Source organism: Pseudochaenichthys georgianus, chromosome 4 (assembly GCF_902827115.2).
Source record: "Pseudochaenichthys georgianus chromosome 4, fPseGeo1.2, whole genome shotgun sequence".
In the NCBI taxonomy this organism is placed as follows: Eukaryota; Metazoa; Chordata; class Actinopteri; order Perciformes; family Channichthyidae; genus Pseudochaenichthys; species Pseudochaenichthys georgianus.
The window spans coordinates 11,666,978-11,684,841 of record NC_047506.1 but is presented as its reverse complement, the minus strand read 5'-3'; the positions used below and the strand labels follow the sequence as shown (position 1 = coordinate 11,684,841).

At 42.9% G+C, this 17,864-nt stretch overlaps 1 protein-coding gene across 1 annotated transcript in view; it reads right to left on the bottom strand.

Annotated features, from left to right (window-relative positions):
• Positions 1-17,864, bottom strand: part of scfd2 (sec1 family domain containing 2) — a 102,017-nt gene that overhangs the window by 44,397 nt on the left and 39,756 nt on the right. Inside the window, exon 5 of the mRNA XM_034081421.2 lies at positions 12,316-12,613. Coding sequence (XP_033937312.1) covers positions 12,316-12,613 — 298 coding nt within the window. The remainder of the gene's footprint in view (positions 1-12,315; positions 12,614-17,864) is intronic.

The window sequence follows — 17,864 nt, the reverse complement described above, 5'->3', positions numbered from 1 at the left end:
TCCTACACAAACATCACATCCTGGTGGGGTTTAGGTCCACATCAAAGAGGATTACAGGGTGGATGAAGCCAGCGTACAGTGACCGCTAGCAGACGTAGCACTTATCTTTTCTGACCTTGATATGTTGACGCCACTCATAGGGTTAGGAACAATCTCATAACCATTTTCAGTTTTTCACATAAACAAACCATAATAACTACCAATAACCTCTGCCCAGAGATCCACCGCTTAGAAAAATGGGTTAGCATAACACTAATAACGGCCATGATAACACCGACTCTTCATACACAGCAGCCCTACAGAAACATACAAACTTCATAATCCTGTCACTCAAAATACACAACGGGCTAATCCGCTCCCACACATTGCAACAGAGGGCTGTCACGGATGGGTCAGGGTCTGCTGCACAGTGGTATCACAACTGAAAACATTTGGAATACAAAGCTTGCTGGATTTAGCATTATTCAGATCAAGTTCAAGTGAAAGTGTGAGGCAGCTGACGATGTGTGTGTGTGTGTGTGTGTGTGTGTGTGTGTGTGTGTGTGTGTGTGTGTGTGTGTGTGTGTGTGTGTGCTCAGCCTCTTGACTGGAGCAGTGATGCATGGAGGCCTAGCAGAGGGCGGCTGCCTCCACCTGAGAGACAGATGTTAGCGTTATGTGTGCAGAGGTGCGAGTGCCTGAGTCTACACAGGAAGACAGGAGAGGGCCAGACCTGCCGCAGTAACGCTATAAAAGCCACATTAGTGTGTCTAACAGCACTTCAGGAAGAAATAACACTCCGCGAGCACTTATATATTCTGAATACATGATTATTTAAACTCCATTTGTGATGCAACAGGTTGTGTTGTGTTTCAATCTAATGCTTGACACTCTGAATCATTAAATCCTAGCAGTAATGTCACTTTGTCATCACTGAGATGAATAACTGAGTGTTTCATTAGAGAGAGGCCGTGTACATCTGTGAAACTCTGGAGGGATGTACAGTAACTAAGGAATTGTGAACGCTTCCAGCAGCAATATGGGAGGGAGGGAGGAGGAAAAGGAGAACATTAAAACCATACATCCCATCCTGGAAATAACACATTCTCTACAGTGGATTTTCTTAGGATTTGCTATTGATAGAGGGAAATTAAAGCGAAGCCAAAAATAGTGTGTGTTTTCAAAGTGGAGATTTGTGTGTTCTGTGTCCGATAAGGAAGTTTACAATAAAAGCAGGGGTGCTGTGGCCTTAGGGTAAGGGGCGACAGTTTTCGGGGTCTCTGTGTGCATATGCGTTCTAATGTGTTTATTTTCAGGGGGCTGAGTTTACTCTGGCCCCACTGTAGCAATCCTCTCTGCAGACAGTCATTATCACCATATATACACCCACGTGTGCACGGCGGTGATAACGGCAGCGGACGGCCCTCTGCGCCAAAATGTTTCTCACCATCTGCAAGACTGAAGCGGAAATGTTACAACAGCCAGTTCATTCATCCCTCTATCACTGCCCATCAGAGAGAGCCGTTTACCTGGACGGAGAGCGAGTCGGATGTGATAGTGAGCTCACAGACACGGAGCAGACGGCGAACAGCTGTCAGCATCAAAGAACAGTCCAGTGTGTGTGTGTGTGTGTGTGTGTGTGTGTGTGATTGCATAAGAGAGAGAGAGTGAGAGAGGCAGCCCAAGAGGACCAAGAGGCAGACAGAACTCAGAGAAGATAAGCTGAAATGATGGAGAGGCAGACAGAAAATGTGATGGAGAAATATGTTCCATTGATAGGAGGATTTAAATGATAGCGACTATCTCTCCCGACAGTCTGTGCTTTATCAGACTGAGTCACCCGGCACAGACACGGCTGACATTAAAGGCTGGGTAATAGGACATTTAAACCCACTGATATTAGACTGTAGGAATAATAAGAAGTGTCAAGTAGTAAACGTTTGGGCTGAACGCATGATCGGATGCCTTTACTTTATTCATAGAGGGTTTGCATTTGATTTGCAGCATACCTATAATTTCATTTCATTTCAAACCTTTATTTAACCAGATTGGTCCCATTGAGGTCATAGATCTCTTTTTCAAGGGAGACCTGCAGCATATAGGTTCCACATGAAACATAAAACAATAAAGGACATTATACATTATATTTACAGGATACATAGTTATAGACATTTACAAGTGCCCATTGTATCAGCAAGCATTTCATTTAGCCTAGCTTTAAAAACATGCAGAGGAATGAGATTGCTCAGTACATAAGTAACAATTATATTTGTCTATCAGGAAAAGATGAGAAATACAAAAAACACATCAATTTTGGATCACTTATTTGTGTGTAAATAGAAAGTAGGTTGGCTAATGGCTGAGAGGCGCTTTAGGCGAGCTGACCACACTTTACATACACAATCCTTGGAAAAAGGCAGACTGTAAAACAGGGAAAAAGTGTTTCTGAGCTACTCAAACCCTACAAATTGAATCTTTACTGCCAGTCTGGAAGTCTTAGACGATATTAAGGCTGCTTTGGATAAAAAATATGTTTGTGTAGCATTGTTTATTGACTTAGCCAAAGCATTTGACACTGTAGGTCACCACATTGTGTCTAATGTTATGTTGATGTCTCGTTTAGGTCATAACGCCATTTGCTGGTTTCAAAGTTATCTAACTGACCGTACTCAATGCGTCAAGTTGGGTAGTACTGTCTCTGACCCTGTCACCTTGGAGAAGGGAGTTCCACAGGGCTCTATTTTGGGGCCCTTGCTCTTTTTATTATATTAAAACAATATTTGTAATCAGATGCAATTTTCTACCTATCATATGTATGCTGATGACACTATTGTATACTCATGTGCTCCTTCTATGGATATGGCCATTTCCAATTTAAAAACAGATTTGATCACGCTAGCATGCACTTATTGATTCAAAACTGCTATTGAACAGTAAGAAAACCAAAGCAATACTCTTTCCTCCCAAGTCAGCGCCCTCTTGCCTTTCCATTGACACCCCTGAAGGCGTCTCCGTTGAGTTTGTCGATACATACACATATTTGGGCTTTTGCTTGGACAGAAATCTAAACTTTAAACACCACATTGAAGTTCTAACTAGGGCTGTGCAATTTAATCGATCTTGCGATATATATCGATATTTAATTTTCCGAGAAAGTATCGATATTTCAGCCGCGGGTATCGATACATTAAGTCTGATAACTGTGTTCGTTATCCTCGCGTCCAGGAGAGAAGCTTTAAAAAGGAGACTAATTGAGTCTCTGAGAATGTTCAAATGTATACTTTAATTAATAAAAAGCGCGGTAATGTTACAAGCAGAAGATGGTTCAGTCAGAAAACAGCTGTGTTCTGGCTCTCGTGAGCGAAGGGAAGAGAGCGAGCTCCACCTTTCCAGCTGTTAAATATCCTCTGCTGAATCCTCCCTGTGGGCCGGTTGGCGCTGCTGGGGGCTGGCCCTCCACATCTCCAATGTTCGTTGTTGCGCATTACAGAGGATTCAGACATTGCACATTACATATATAACTAAACACGCCTTTTCTCCTCCTTATCTCTTTCATGACTTTTCATTTAATACATTTTAAACGCTGTAATCAATACTCCAAAAATACCTTACGGCTGGTATCATTTCCGGTAGTTCCGAATGTTGTCTCATGCTACCCACGTCTGTAAACAAACTTATTCAAATAAACTGTACCTTCATTTAATATTCAGCAATAATAATATCTCGACGTCTATACAGTAGTTGTAGTGTTGAAATCAGTAGGTTTCGGTGTGCAACACTCCGTGTCATATCGCTACTAAATTCACCTCTATAGGAAATTGTGTATTAGCCACATGCTAAATGCTAACCGGAGATGAAGGATTTTCAGAATAAAAGCTCAACAACTGGTTGTGCACAACAACTTCTGTTTTTTCAGTATAAAACAGCATTTAAACTGACGGTATGTTTATGGTACTTTATGCCATCAAAACATTGATTTTAATTTCTAACAAGTCCCATTCAAATCCCCCGTGTTCCGCCACCTGCTGCACCTTTTCATTCTCCATTGTGATACTGCACTTTACAGCTAGAGTTTGCACTGTTTCAATAAATGAAACTAATTTTCTCACCACATCTTTTGATTCATTTTGTCCAGCATTTGCAAGCTGGAGACTCTCTGTCAGAGCCATATATTGTATAATGGATGCTTTCAGTTTTCAGTTGAATTAATTCAATCCAAGTCAATGGAACACTCACAAGATGTCACCAAAATCCCACTGTCCCTTTAAAATCTTTCAGAAAATGATATAAGTGTATCGAATTATATCGAATCGTATCGAATCGTATCGTTGGCTGAATATCATGATATATATCGTATCGTTGGCTGAATATCGTGTATCGTATCGTATCGTGAGATTAGTGTATCGCCACAGCCCTAGTTCTAACTAAGAAATAGAAATTCACTCTTGGCTTCCTTTACAGACTTAAATGTTGTTTTTCAACTTCTTCCCGTAAAAGGTTGGTCTCTGGCTTATTCCTGTCCCAGCTTGACTACCGTGATACAATTTATAGTTTTACCTGTCCCACTGTTTTGGCCAAACCAGACACACTGTACCATGCTGCACTGCGATATATATCAAATGCACCCTATAGGACTCATCATTGCAAACTGTATAGCCTAACTGGATGGTCCTCACTTAGGAGGATGCAGCATTGGTTTTTATTATTGTATAAAGCCATTTTAGGTAAGCTTCCACTGTATATATGTGCCAGATTTGCTCCAGTTTGTGACTCTCACAACCTCAGAACCAGTGCCTGGACACGGGTTCAGGTACCTGCGGTGCGGACTGAGGCTGGAAAAAGGAGTCTTTTTCATTATGGTCCTCGGTCTTGGAATGACCTTCAATCAAGCCTAAAACTGATGGCACTTGTCCCTATAGCCTGTTTTAAATTGAAGTTTTCTAAGGTCCTTACCACCAGCTGCTCTTGCAGTAATAAGTAGTACCTTTCTTACTGTCCCAAATGTGCTCAATGTAGTGACTGCTTTGTGTTCTCTGTATTTTATATATCTGTGTTATGTGTAAAAATGTGTAATGTTGCTGCCTTCTTGGCCAGGTCAGCATTGTAAATGAGATTTTATCTCAATGCTTTTTATCTGGTTAAATAACGGTTAAATAATTTAAAAGAAAATGTTGTATTATCACAATTTAACATTTTTGAAAGCAGAGAAAATAAAATAAAGTATTTTTTTCCAATCATGTTAGCAGGTAGATGACAGAAAGTCTGCTCAGCCAGAGGACGTTTTGAAGAAGGACTATAAACACGAAAGTAATAGGGAATCCCACAGATGCTTTCAGGCGAATAAATGGGGCGCAATCTTTGAACGCCGTATCACAATTCATTTTCTTTGGCAAAGGGAAAAGTCTCCAGAGCAGCAGCACACCTGAAACCTGAGATCATGGGTTATGAGAAGATGCTAGCATTTGCTTTCTTAGCTGCTTGCTTGCTCATTGCTTGGTTTTTCCCCCTGCTGTTTCACTAATATAAATTGTCATGAAGATGTATTTGTCTTAACTATTAGTTGTTGAAGGAGAACAAAATTAACACAGCAACATTTTGTTACTGAAACAGCTTGCTGTCATCAAAATAAATCACAAATCTAATAACACAGCATCAAAATCCAAGAAAGGGTCAAACTTTGAGTGTTTTTCATTCAAAGCATATCTGAATGTTCTCTAACTATCTGCATTCAGTCCAGAACCATCCAGCATGTAAATGACCTAACGGAAAAGCCACAATGTTTCACCATTGAACAGGAGAGATGAAGCACGTAGACCATTAAGTGATTAAGAAAGACATAGCAGGAGAAGTCTTGCAAACATTCCCTCTGACAGTTACACACCCCCCCCCCCCCCCGACTGCAGGCCTGCGTCTGGTCAGTCTGGAGGTCAGCTAAGGAGGAGGAGGAGGAGGAGCAAGAAGATAAGCCCATCTCCCACTGAGTCCATCGCACAACAGGAGACAGCAACAGACACAACAGACCAGGCACAGGACTGCAAGTACAGAGAGACTCCTTTCTTCTCATTCCTTACTATCTCCTTCTATCTATTGGCTGTCCTGCAGTCCTCTCTATAGGGTCACTTTGATAGCACAGACCATTACCTCCCAGTGATTTACGACCGCCTAAAGACAGAGGAGTGTATGACATGTACTAAACAAAGCAGGGTATGGTACGAAGGACAAAAGAACAGAAACTAAAAGTAAAGGGGAAAGTGGGGGAAGAGAGACATTTTGTATTTTTTAGCCTTTCTGCGAGATGAGGGGGTGTAAGAGGAGAGGGGTTGTTAAAAAGGAGGTAGGGGAGTAGGGGGGGGGGCGTTCCTGCTGGCTCAGGCCTTGATTAACACCAGGCCTCCTGACAGGAAATGACCCGGCCAGCTCATTGCGCCAGGAGAGCTTCCATCTGGTGTCGAGGCCACAGAGGAATTCTCCACCCAGGAGAACCGAGCAGAAGAACATCGAATCGAATGTTTACTTCCACGAGAGCTAGATTATTCCCAATGCTTTTACAGAACGCTAACACAGGAAGTATCATTCTGTTCTTGTTTGAGGGCGTAGTCCCCGAAAGCAGGGCTGAGATTTTTAGTCTCAAGGCCTTAAACTATGAATATTTTTATTGACAGCCGATAATGCCAAGTTTACAGATGGACGTCCATTGAGGAGTATGAGGTGAAAGAAGGGTAGGGTGTTCCTCTGAATAACACATTTTAGGAAGTTGCACTGGTTGAAGAGAAGAGTGGAAGGAGGGGTTGGAGAAAGAGCGAGGGGACAGTTTGGGGAGGAAAGCGGGTACATTAGGGCAGGTCATCTTTCACTGCTGACTGGAATCCTAAACAACTTCTTCCGCACAAACAGATAAGAAGCAGATACTCTGTAAAACCAAGTGGCTCTGGCAAAAAGCAGACTCACACGCACAAACAGTCCACCAAACTCATACACTTATTTATGAATGGTGTTTGAGCCAAGACATTTGTTTCTAGGGCCTTCCGATTATTGAGAACATTCTTTGTCGGTGAGTGTAAGTGTGTACAGACTGCAAAGCAGAAACTTGTGTATGCAGATGGAGAGGGATGTTTTCCAAGAGGAGCCAAGAGAGTCCCTGCAGAAGAGGAGAGGCAGCGGGTAGAGCGTGCTGACCCTCCCTCAAAGGGGCAGAGGCTGACCCCCGCCTGCACTGGAGCGCGTGCAGGGGCCAGGGGCCGCTGTCTCGGTTAGAGTCCCTCTGGAACCGGCCTGTATGCACAACTGGTGTGTATTCCTGCCTTTGCTTTGTGGAGTGAGTGTGTGTGTGCGTCTATTTGCAAGTCTGTGTGGGATCGCGATAGTGTCCTTTTTCATTCTACTAGGCCGATTCCCAGCGGAGATATAAGTGCTTACGAGCCTTTTATGATGTGCATTTCCTGTCATAAATAAGAAGCAGAGGAATTCTCTGCTGAGCGCTAACACACTCCATAAAACAAACAGAGGTGTAAACCACACTCGGGGCTAGCTCTGTGAAATCGAACCGACCAATTGTGGCGACTACTAACTTCAATTATTTGAAAGATGATGATGGTTTGCTTATGAGTGATAATACGACACATGCATTTGTTTGTTACTATTGAGGAAAGGGATATCATTTCCCAAGCTTTCCTTGAGTTCTATGTAAAGTTTTTACCAGTATCACCCATCAGAAAAACAACATTCCACAGAAAATGACCACGGTGCCTACAACTTAAAATAATATTTGCTAAGGGGATATTAATGGCAGTGCGATTGCATACAAAGTCAGTGGAAAGACGCAATTAATTAGACCTAGCTAGGGGCTAGGAAATTGATGTAAAATAACATGTTTGTGAAGGTTAGAAATGTTTCTAATTAAAGCAACAAAAAAAAGTGCTTTTGTCAGGGCTTTATGAATCTGCCTCCAACATACAGATACACAATGAACAAGGAGAGACTGGAGGAAAGCTATGAGAGAACCAGACTTGCTCTGTGCAGACACAAGGTTGAAGGTTTAACACTAAAATATTGAATAACAAGAATAATTAATTGGACACATTTGTCCAAAGTCAGTGCCGCACAGTCACAATCTGTCAGGGGACGGTTTTCCTACTGTGTTCATGTTGCTATGCTGCCTTTAGAGTTGTAGTCATTTGTTAGCTTGCCTAAAAGTCACACTGTGCTTTTGGGTCCTGTTCAGCAGAAAGTAGTCAGTGGGATGAATACAAGAGTACAGTATGGAGACCTAACCACCGTGTGAGCAGACTTGGTGGGGTGCGAGTCTGGGGGTCTGCTCCCAGTCTCTGTGTGTGGCCCTGCCTGCTCACTAGGGCTGTCTGCCCAGCAGGGAGGAGCTGATGAGCCTTTGTTAATTAAAGCCTGAGCTCCATGTCATCAGCTTATCTGATGAAGTGAACGAGAGAGAACACCGCCACTGGCTGCTTTGTTCACCCCGGGCTCTACTGTTCACCTCGTACATGTATGTGTGTTTGTGTAACAGTGGAGGAAGTAAAGAAAGACCACCAATTAAAAATAATTGGTACTAATTTCATAAACACAGTGCAACAGGGGAAATATATTTAATCAGGCGCGATCATTAGACGAGCGTATGCTTCACTTCCTCCTGCGACCAGCCCGGTGCTTTAGGACCGCAGAGGGAGAGGAAAGGGAGAAACCGCTCAGTGGTTAAAGGAGAGAAAGAGGGAGAAAGAGAAAGAAATGGAAACAGAAATGGAAAAAAAAACAAAGAAAAGTTTGAGATGTCGGAGAGTTAGTGGCCAGAGTTATGTATCCCTTTCATGTCCCTTGACTGGCCCGTGTTGCCTTGCCAACCCAAACAGCGCATTGGGGAGGTCCGACTCTCCTCCTGCGCCCCTCCTTGCCCCGTGCACACCCCAGCGACAGGATGAATAACAAACCCAATGTGTGTCTGAGGCAGGGAGAGAGGGGATCAAGACATGAAACCATTTCCAGTTCAAATCTTGCACTAATGAAGCTGTTTGTGACCTCTTTTATTTTGTGACCTTCCCTTCTGCTGTCACTAAATCACCATGTTGGGACTGGGAGTTCACATTCTAACTACTAGTAGACATAGCTGCACACCCACACACTGACACACTCCATCATCCGGAGCTTGTCACGGGGTGAAGCATGAGCAACATTTGGGTTGGATTGCCCTCCTTCTCAGCCCAACGTACCTCAATGTTGAGATGAAGAGAACAATAAATTAGAAGGAGAGAAAGGAGGTTAGATTCGGCACAAAATCTGACGGGAGACAAATCCAGAAAGAAGTCTTTATATCAGTGCCATTTCTACCACAACTGAACGAGGGATTAACAGTAACAGCCTGGTGCTGTTTACAACCTGAACACATCACAAACCACCAGTGCACGCCATTGACTGTCTGGCAGCAACCAATCGGAGTCCAGGATATAAAGAAGCAGAGGGTTCCTTACGCCACTGTTACTAATGTTCTCATTTTGCATCTTTGCCCAATACTTTGTCCACATGTGGTGACTGCTGTGGAGGATTTGGTTAAAGACCTAATTTCCCAGGCTGCAATAAGCGGAAACATTTTCTTGAATAAATGCTTTTCAACCCTTTTATCAAAGACATACCCTAAGACAATAATGCAGACCGCACGGTCCTGTAGAATATGCATTTCACATGCAGGGACACAGTGAGACTGTAAGATAGAGGTATTGTGCTCCAAAACATAGAGACACACAACTCTTGTTAACATTTGAGGTGACTATTAACGCTGATCTTTACTTCTTATCCAAGATAACAAATAAGAAAAAACATAAGACCATTCCTTATGGCTCAATGTTTGTTAAAAAACGACACACTAACCACTTGTTTGAGCCACAGTGTTGCGCTGACTGAAAAGTACACGTCCCACCGTCCGGGACGTGTTATTTACAATATCGGACAAGTAGATCTTTCAATTGACTTGTCCGGCGGACAAGTGATGTTTTTCCTGATTTATTGACAAATTATTGATACATTCAGTTTACAAAAGGCAGAACTCATTCGCAAATTGTACGTGTCCGCCATTGTTCATTTAGAAGTGTTAGTTTTGGTTTTGCTTCCCAGTTTGTCATGGGACTTATTTTTACCCTCTCAAAGAACCGGAATCGAGAACCGAAAATAACCGGAATCGAAAAGCAGAACCGGAATCGTTAAAATCCAAACGATACCCAACCCTATGTGTGATGCAGTCAAATCTGACCACTCACTTACGTTAGTGGTGTCGTAAAAACCGTGGGAAAATGTCAAATACGATGGCGAAGAAGAAGATTCCAGTGGCCCCAATTTTTGTCCATTCTGGACAAGTGAAAAATGTATTCGGACAAGTAAATTGCCAAACTCACTTGTCCATGGACAAGTACTCTCTAAAAACTTTTTCTCACACTGGATATGTTCCTTTATATCCACGAACATGGGCACTGTAGGTTATTTTGAGTAAACCCATATATACTTTTTCTGCTGCAGTAAATACTCACTAGCGCACCAAATCTGCTCCTGAAAATAGACCCCATAATAAACTCTATTCTCGGGTGATTATAAATGTATGCTAAAGAACTAGTGCCCCACAGTTTCAGGAAAACTGCCAACATAGTGGCTGGAGTTTCACTTTTTACCGACTGCTGGTATGAACGTTTCTTTACTTTTCAAAAGTCTCCATAAACAAAGGAGCAGATCCACCTCAGTGATTATGTAACAGACAAACTGTTGCTTTCTGCTCACAATTGCAGTTTGACTGTCAATGTGTTGATGTTTGATCACCACAGAGAACTCGCTCCACCGGGCTTCACAGGAAACGTGCACAGCAAAACAAACTACCGAGTAAAGTAGTCTGAGGATCACCATTTCCTGAAGACGCTCTTTAATTAAGTTCTCAGAAGGAGGTAGTTAGCGGGGTCGGGCTGTGTTGCATTAGCATGTCCTGCACACTTTCCTAAACCTCCTTTTTGTGATTTCTTCTCTTTGTTTTTGCAACTCTTGTGTGTTTACTGTTCTTGTGTTTCTGCATGTGATGTCGCCAAGGGGAATAGAATACAAGGATTTGTAAAAACATTGTTCTCATGGCGACCAGGTTTCATTCAACGTCTGGTTTCCATTTGAGTCTTTAATTGGGTAGAATGTCACAATCAGTGTTTTGCTCTGGATGCAGAGAGACAACCCCCCGCCTCATGTTACCCCGGCCAAGAACTACATCGCCTGCCATAAAAACTCTCACAGACATTTGTGCGTGCGCATACACACGTTCACGTTTAACAGCAGGGTGCACACACAGCCAAATTCCTCTGAATGGGCGAGATATGCGCACACATATCGTTTCTTCCGTCTAAAACACACCTGGCACACTATGACAGGGTAATTTCCAATGAAGTGTTTAAGAGTCAGGTTTTTAACATCAGCCACATCTCTCGGCCGGAGCCTGCCAAGGGGCCCCTCAACTCCAAGCTGCACTTAGCCAAGTAGAACAGGAAGAGGGAGAGAAAGAGTATAAGAAGGAAAATAGTAAAACAGAGCAAGAATATCTACACACTTTATTAGTGCTTTACATACATTTACCACCTCTATATATTCTATATGCCTATGTGCGATATGAGCTAAAACCACAAACAGCAGTGTATTATTTCAGGGTGTGTGCTAAGGTGCGGAGTGGGCCAACACTAAAAGTAGCTCTAATTATGAACTATGTGGCAGGGGAGGAGGCCGTGTGTGTACCGGCTCAAGGTTAAAGACGCTATTACTCTGGGAGGTGCAGCTGGCTGTGGTGTGGAGGTGGACGGATAATTCATCTTAAGGCCTTGATCTGCTCTACCACACGTCCACCAGCTCAGCTAAACCCGCAATGACTAGTGGTGAACAGAGGGAACTGAAGAAACCAGTAAAAACACACACACTGGAAGCTACAAAGTGCTCCTATATCTATGTGGCGTGCAAGTAAAGCTCATTGTCGTGGCAGAGGAGCCGTAGATGTGAAAGCGAAGGGTCATTTCTCTCTCACACATGCAAGTTCAGACTTTCCCACACTCGACTGTTTTTGTAGTCGCTTGCCAAACTGACCAGAAAGTGTGTGTGTGCTTGGAAGAGTGTGATGCAATGGTATAAGGAGAGAGATGGGGTGTGAAGACTTTGATACAAATCCTCCCATTAACAGCACTGGAGGCCGACAGAGGAAATAAACAATCAGCTTTTCCCACTCTCCTACTCTATTCTCTCTCGTTTTCCACCATCAACACATTTGGCAAACCAAGCTTAGCTCCTGGAAGCAATTAGGAAAATTGTGATCACATTTCTCACCGGTGAGTTTCTGGACCAAGGGGCTGAGCTCGATCTCTCGGGTGAGGACCAGGGTGAGCACTCCTATCAGCTCCCTCTCCAGCTTTTCCACTTCCTCCTCCTCCTCTGTGTCCTGGTCTGCAGGCTGCGCCTCGTCAGCCAGGGAGTACAGGTAGACCAGCAGCAGGATCATCTCATCGGGCCCACTTTCATCCTCCCCGGACCTCGAACCGGAGGTCGTGCTGTCCTCGCCTCCACGGGGCTTCATCAAGGGCAGCAGCTGCCTCAGCACAGCAGGGAAGTCAGAGTCTCCAAGAGCCTGTGACACACACACAAACACAGAAAACAGGTGGTCAGTCTAAAGAGAGCATCTTTTGTATCTTATAGGACCGATAAAGATTTTTACTGCCTGTAGTGCAAAGGGTCATGATAACAATGTTGATTAAAGGGGAACTCCACTGGCAGGATAACAATCTGTTTACAGGTGTAAGGGAGTACAGCTGCATATGTAAACACATCCTGTATAAAGCCTTTTTTTTACTCTAGAGCCGGGTTGTCCAAACTACGGCCCGGGGGCCAAATGCGGCCCGTGGACCATTTTGAATCGGCCCTCAGTAAATAAAAAAAAATATAATGCAGTATTGCCCTCAGATGAAACTTTTGCTTGTCTTTTACTTCTTAAATATAATAATAATAATTTTAATTTATAAAGCGCCTTTCATCAACCCAAGGTCGCTTAACAAAGAAAGATATAAGGATAAGACATAAAACAGGGGGCAGAAATGGAAGTGTTACATTTAGAGATGTCCCGATCCGATCACGTGATCGGAGATCGGAGCCGATCACGTGATTTTCAAAAGATCGGAATCGGGAGAAAAAAATCGGGGATCGATTTTTTTTTTTTAATAAAATATTTTTATTATTTTATTTCATGTTACAAAACAAAAATGACCATGTTGACGTCTTAGTCATCCTGAGGCCTTAGTTTTGGTTAAAAATTACACAACATCATGTATGTGTTGCTTTCTTTTGGGCTTGTTTTCATAGACCTGGTTGCTTATTTCTCTCAAATCTGGCAACAGAGTGGGCGCAGTGTCTAATAGTAGCAGTAAGCTAACGAGAGGCTACGTTCAGCTGGTGACTCGGGAGTCGGGACAGAGAACATGTCAGCAGTTTGGAAGTATTATAACATTGAAAGCGAAGGCAGTGTAACAGCCAGATGCAATGTTTGCAAGGCGGAGGTTCCGCGTGGTGGAAAGAACAGAGCTACGTTCAACACGACCAATCTAACACGCCACCTGAGAAACAAACACCAACAACAACACGACGAGTACACAGCGGCCACTCAGGTAATGGCACTGAAACAACCAACACTTTCAGAGACTTTCAAAAGGAAAGAGAAACTGCCCCAGAACAGTGAAAAGGCCAAAAAAAATAACAGCCAAGGTAGCTGAATTCATCGCGTTGGATGACCAGCCGTTATCGGTTACCTTTTTCTCTCTTAATGCATTGCATAAAGATCGGATCGGGAAAAATCGGTATCGGCAGATTGTCAAAATCAAATGATCGGAATCGGATGTGGAGCAAAAAAAGGTGATCGGGACATCCCTAGTTACATTGTAGGGGGGGGAAGAGTGAGTTAATGTTGGAAGGCTTGTAAACAGATATTTTACCGTAGTATTCATGTGTTAATAAGCCCACTTTTCAAATAAATGCAGTCAATTAAAGCTGAAAACATTTTCTAACAAATCTAAGTTGATAAGAAAAAAGCTCAATAACTTATTTTCACAACAAGCTTGAAATAGACCCTTCCTATTCCGTCTTATTATAAGCAATCTGAGGCTTCTATTGTAAGGAATGAGCTACCAACAAAATAATTGAAACCCTATGTAGAGCTGTGATGTACGCTGATTAAGCATAATTGACTTACATTTGATTGATTTTGCCGACTTATAACTTCACTTATGAGGCAATACATCACCTCTAGTGAGGGGCCCAGCCCTTCGTACATTTGTCTGTATGTGGCCCTCTGTGAAAAAGGTTTGGACACCCCTGCTCTAGAGTGATAAGCTCAAATCTTGATAAATTGGCAAATGCCTCGCTCCTCATCTCTGCTTGAGGATAGCAGTTAGAGGCTACATTAGCCTCTACATAGCAACCAGGAATCTCTGAGCAAACTGTCAGCTGTCGAGTTGCATTGTGGGTTATGTAGGTGTATGGTTTTGACAAAGAAGAAGAACGTGTGGAACAGCAGCAGAAAAATATTTTAAATGAGCGTTGTTGGGTCCGTGGAGAAGAAGATACCACTCTCAGAGTAAATATGAATGTTCAACCAGCAGCTGCTTAACGTAGCATAGCCTAAAGACGGGAAGTAGCGAAAACTGCACTGTAAAAAACGACATGTTGATTAACTGATTCATTAGCTGTTGAGTAGGGCCTTGGCCTATGATTGAGAGAGTATAAACTTATGATATTACCTATACATAACACTATATTATTATAAGTTGGTGTCCTTGTGTGAGTTACTGTGAGTTTAACTGTTTAAATTAAACACTCGCAGTGCAGTGTGAGTGAGCTCATCGTTCCATTTGCTAATTTCACAGCTTTGTGAGTGGCTGAGGTAACCCTTAATGTTGTTTCATTCTTTTGTCACACACACACACACACACACACACACACACACACACACACACACACACACACACACACACACACACACACACACACACACACACACACACACACACACACACACACACACACACACACACACACACACACACACACACACACACACACACACACACACACACACACACACACACACACACACACACACACACACACACACACACACACACACACACACACACACACACACACACACACACACACACACACACACACACACACACACACACACAATGTTTAGGTGCAGTGACCTGTTTCTGTGAGCCTGTCTCAGCGCGTCTGAATGGTCCTTCACGATGGCTGCACTCCAGTCCAACTTCAGCGGACCATTTTCAGAACACTGGCCACTCTCACAACAAGAGTGAGCTCATGGACCCATAAAACAAGGGTGTGGAGCTAATCTGTCCAAACATTTAAAAAAAATTATATTTCTGAAAAGTGGAATCAGTGGTGGAGGTTGACAGTGAAAAACAGTTGAGAAAGTTACTGAGAGATGGCAAGAGGAAGTATGCTTTAAATGATAGTGCAAATGAAAGTATTGTTGACAGAGGACTATTTGTGTCCCATAAAGCTACAAATGCCCCTGTGGATATATTTCATTTTAACGAGGTATTCCGCTGTGAGGAGCTTTGTGTTTCCCTCACCAAGACAAACAGGCTCTCAGAATGAGGGTCTTTGGACCTTGTGGTGGGCCCACTGGGGGGATCCTGTGTCTGACCCAGAAGAACTCTTCACTGAGCCAAAGACGCAACACAATAAGACCCCGAGACGGTGAGCCAAAGCCACAGAACTGACTGACTGTCCCTGAAGTATTAGCTGAGGAGGAGACTTTTTGGAAAGTTATTTCCCGATTTGAGTGTTCACAATGCAACTTCCATCAGTGACTCAGCTGGGTTCCATAATCCTACATATAAAGTTCAACTTAAGATAAGAGTTACAGTCACTGCTGAGTAAACAGCAACTCCAAAGAGGTGACATCTGCATCAGTCACATCCTCTCATCATCATCATCGTACGTATCAGGAGAACACTCTCCTGTGTGTCTGTTCACTCCAACAAGGCCTCCCTCCCTCCCTGCCTCAGACCCCAGCCAACAACTCGCCCTTCGGGACCGTTCAAACACATCAAGCCACACATTTTTCTTCTTAAACGTTGTGAAATCAAATACCTCTCCAAGTTACACTCATTGTAACTGCCAAACAATTGGGATCTTTCCCTTGCTAATTTTCTGCCGCGAGGAGAGACAGAGGACATGAAGGGTTGTTTTTGAAATGCTACCAGCCAGGCACTTTCTATTTAATCTCTCACTTTAGAACTATTGATTGTCTACACCTCTGTCTGTCCAGGATGACATTCATACAATTCACAGTGTTTTTAAAGAGGCATGCTCACCGTCCGCAAATTACACTTCCATTTTGACCAAAGCTGGCCTGAGAAGTGCCTGCTGCCAACTTACTTTGGCATCAAACGCTCCCAGAATGGGAGAGTGGAGAGAGGAGGAGCTGAAAGACAGGCTCTGGAAGGACTCTGGGCCCCCATATCATTTGTCAAGAAGTAATTCCATCACACCTGAACTAGTATTACCTTCTGGGCCTCTGAGTTTTTTGCATATTGCTCTTTAACATTTCTCTTTTCCTCTGATTGACAGGTTGTTTTTCAGGTTGCAAATTGGTCATAGCTGCCAGAGTGTTGTACAAGGTTGTTGGTTTGATCAAAGGGACATTTTGTAATTGCACATTCAAGGTTCAAGGTTCAAGGCTTTTATTGGCCATACGAACGTAGCTACAGTGTACGATGAAAATCTTAGGTCATTGCTGCTACCTTGCATTTTAGTATTGATTAAAAGCAGAAAGATGAAGAGGGAATAAAGTAATTGGGTATTAATTAAAAAATGTCAACTTTCATTTGCCTGTAACAGCGGATCCCAGTTTGTTTGCCTTGTGTAACTGTGCACTGTGAAGAATGTGTATGTTATCACGTGTGAGAGGAAGCATGTACTGTAACTGTGTCCCTTCAGGAGATCTATAAAAGCTGCTGTCAGCTGCATGCCATGGCGCCACAGCAGGAAATGGAGGTCTTTGGTAAATAACTGAGACTGAACTGAGTGAATTTGAGTGGGAAGACTGACTAAAGCTCTTTCCAGCACTGAAGCTCAACTCAACAATGCCCGACTCACAGCGCTGGCACACACGCTAACTGGAAAGGTAGTGTACTGTACACCTCTGAGAACAGAACGCACGCTTTCCAAGCACTTAGGAATAGCACAATCACAGTATTGCATTCACTCTATATGTGTTTTGTTTAATAAGGTTTACTTAACGAACTGAATTTGAAACTTCAGAATGAGGATTTAAAACATTGGGCGAAAAGTGTTGAATGGTTAGATGTTCTGCCATCTGGACCACCTACATTTAATTACTTTCTACAGTTTTCCAGATGAACGCATTAATAATTCAAAACAATCCAAATGTACTACATTGTATCTGTTCGTAACAGTTTTATCTAAGTACATATTTTAAGGATATTGTTCCACTGAAGCATTAATCTAACGTTCAGAAACCTATGTAACAAATTCCCCAGGAAACGCTATAAAAACACTCTCAATGCCAGACTCTGAATCCAGCCTAATTCATGTGGCGTTTAAGGTCCACGGTGCAGCTTTAGGGGCAGTGCTTACAGTATGGCCTCAACTACAGAAGTACTGCAGTAATAACAGGAAGCTAACATTATTATTACACACCATTACTGAATGCAGCAGTCCTTCTGCCATATTCTAATTGTGTGTATTACACACAATTATAGAATGACTATGGCATCGCTCTGTCAAACAATGCTATTTTGGGGGTTTGCAATTACTCAAAAAAGACATTAGTTTAAAAT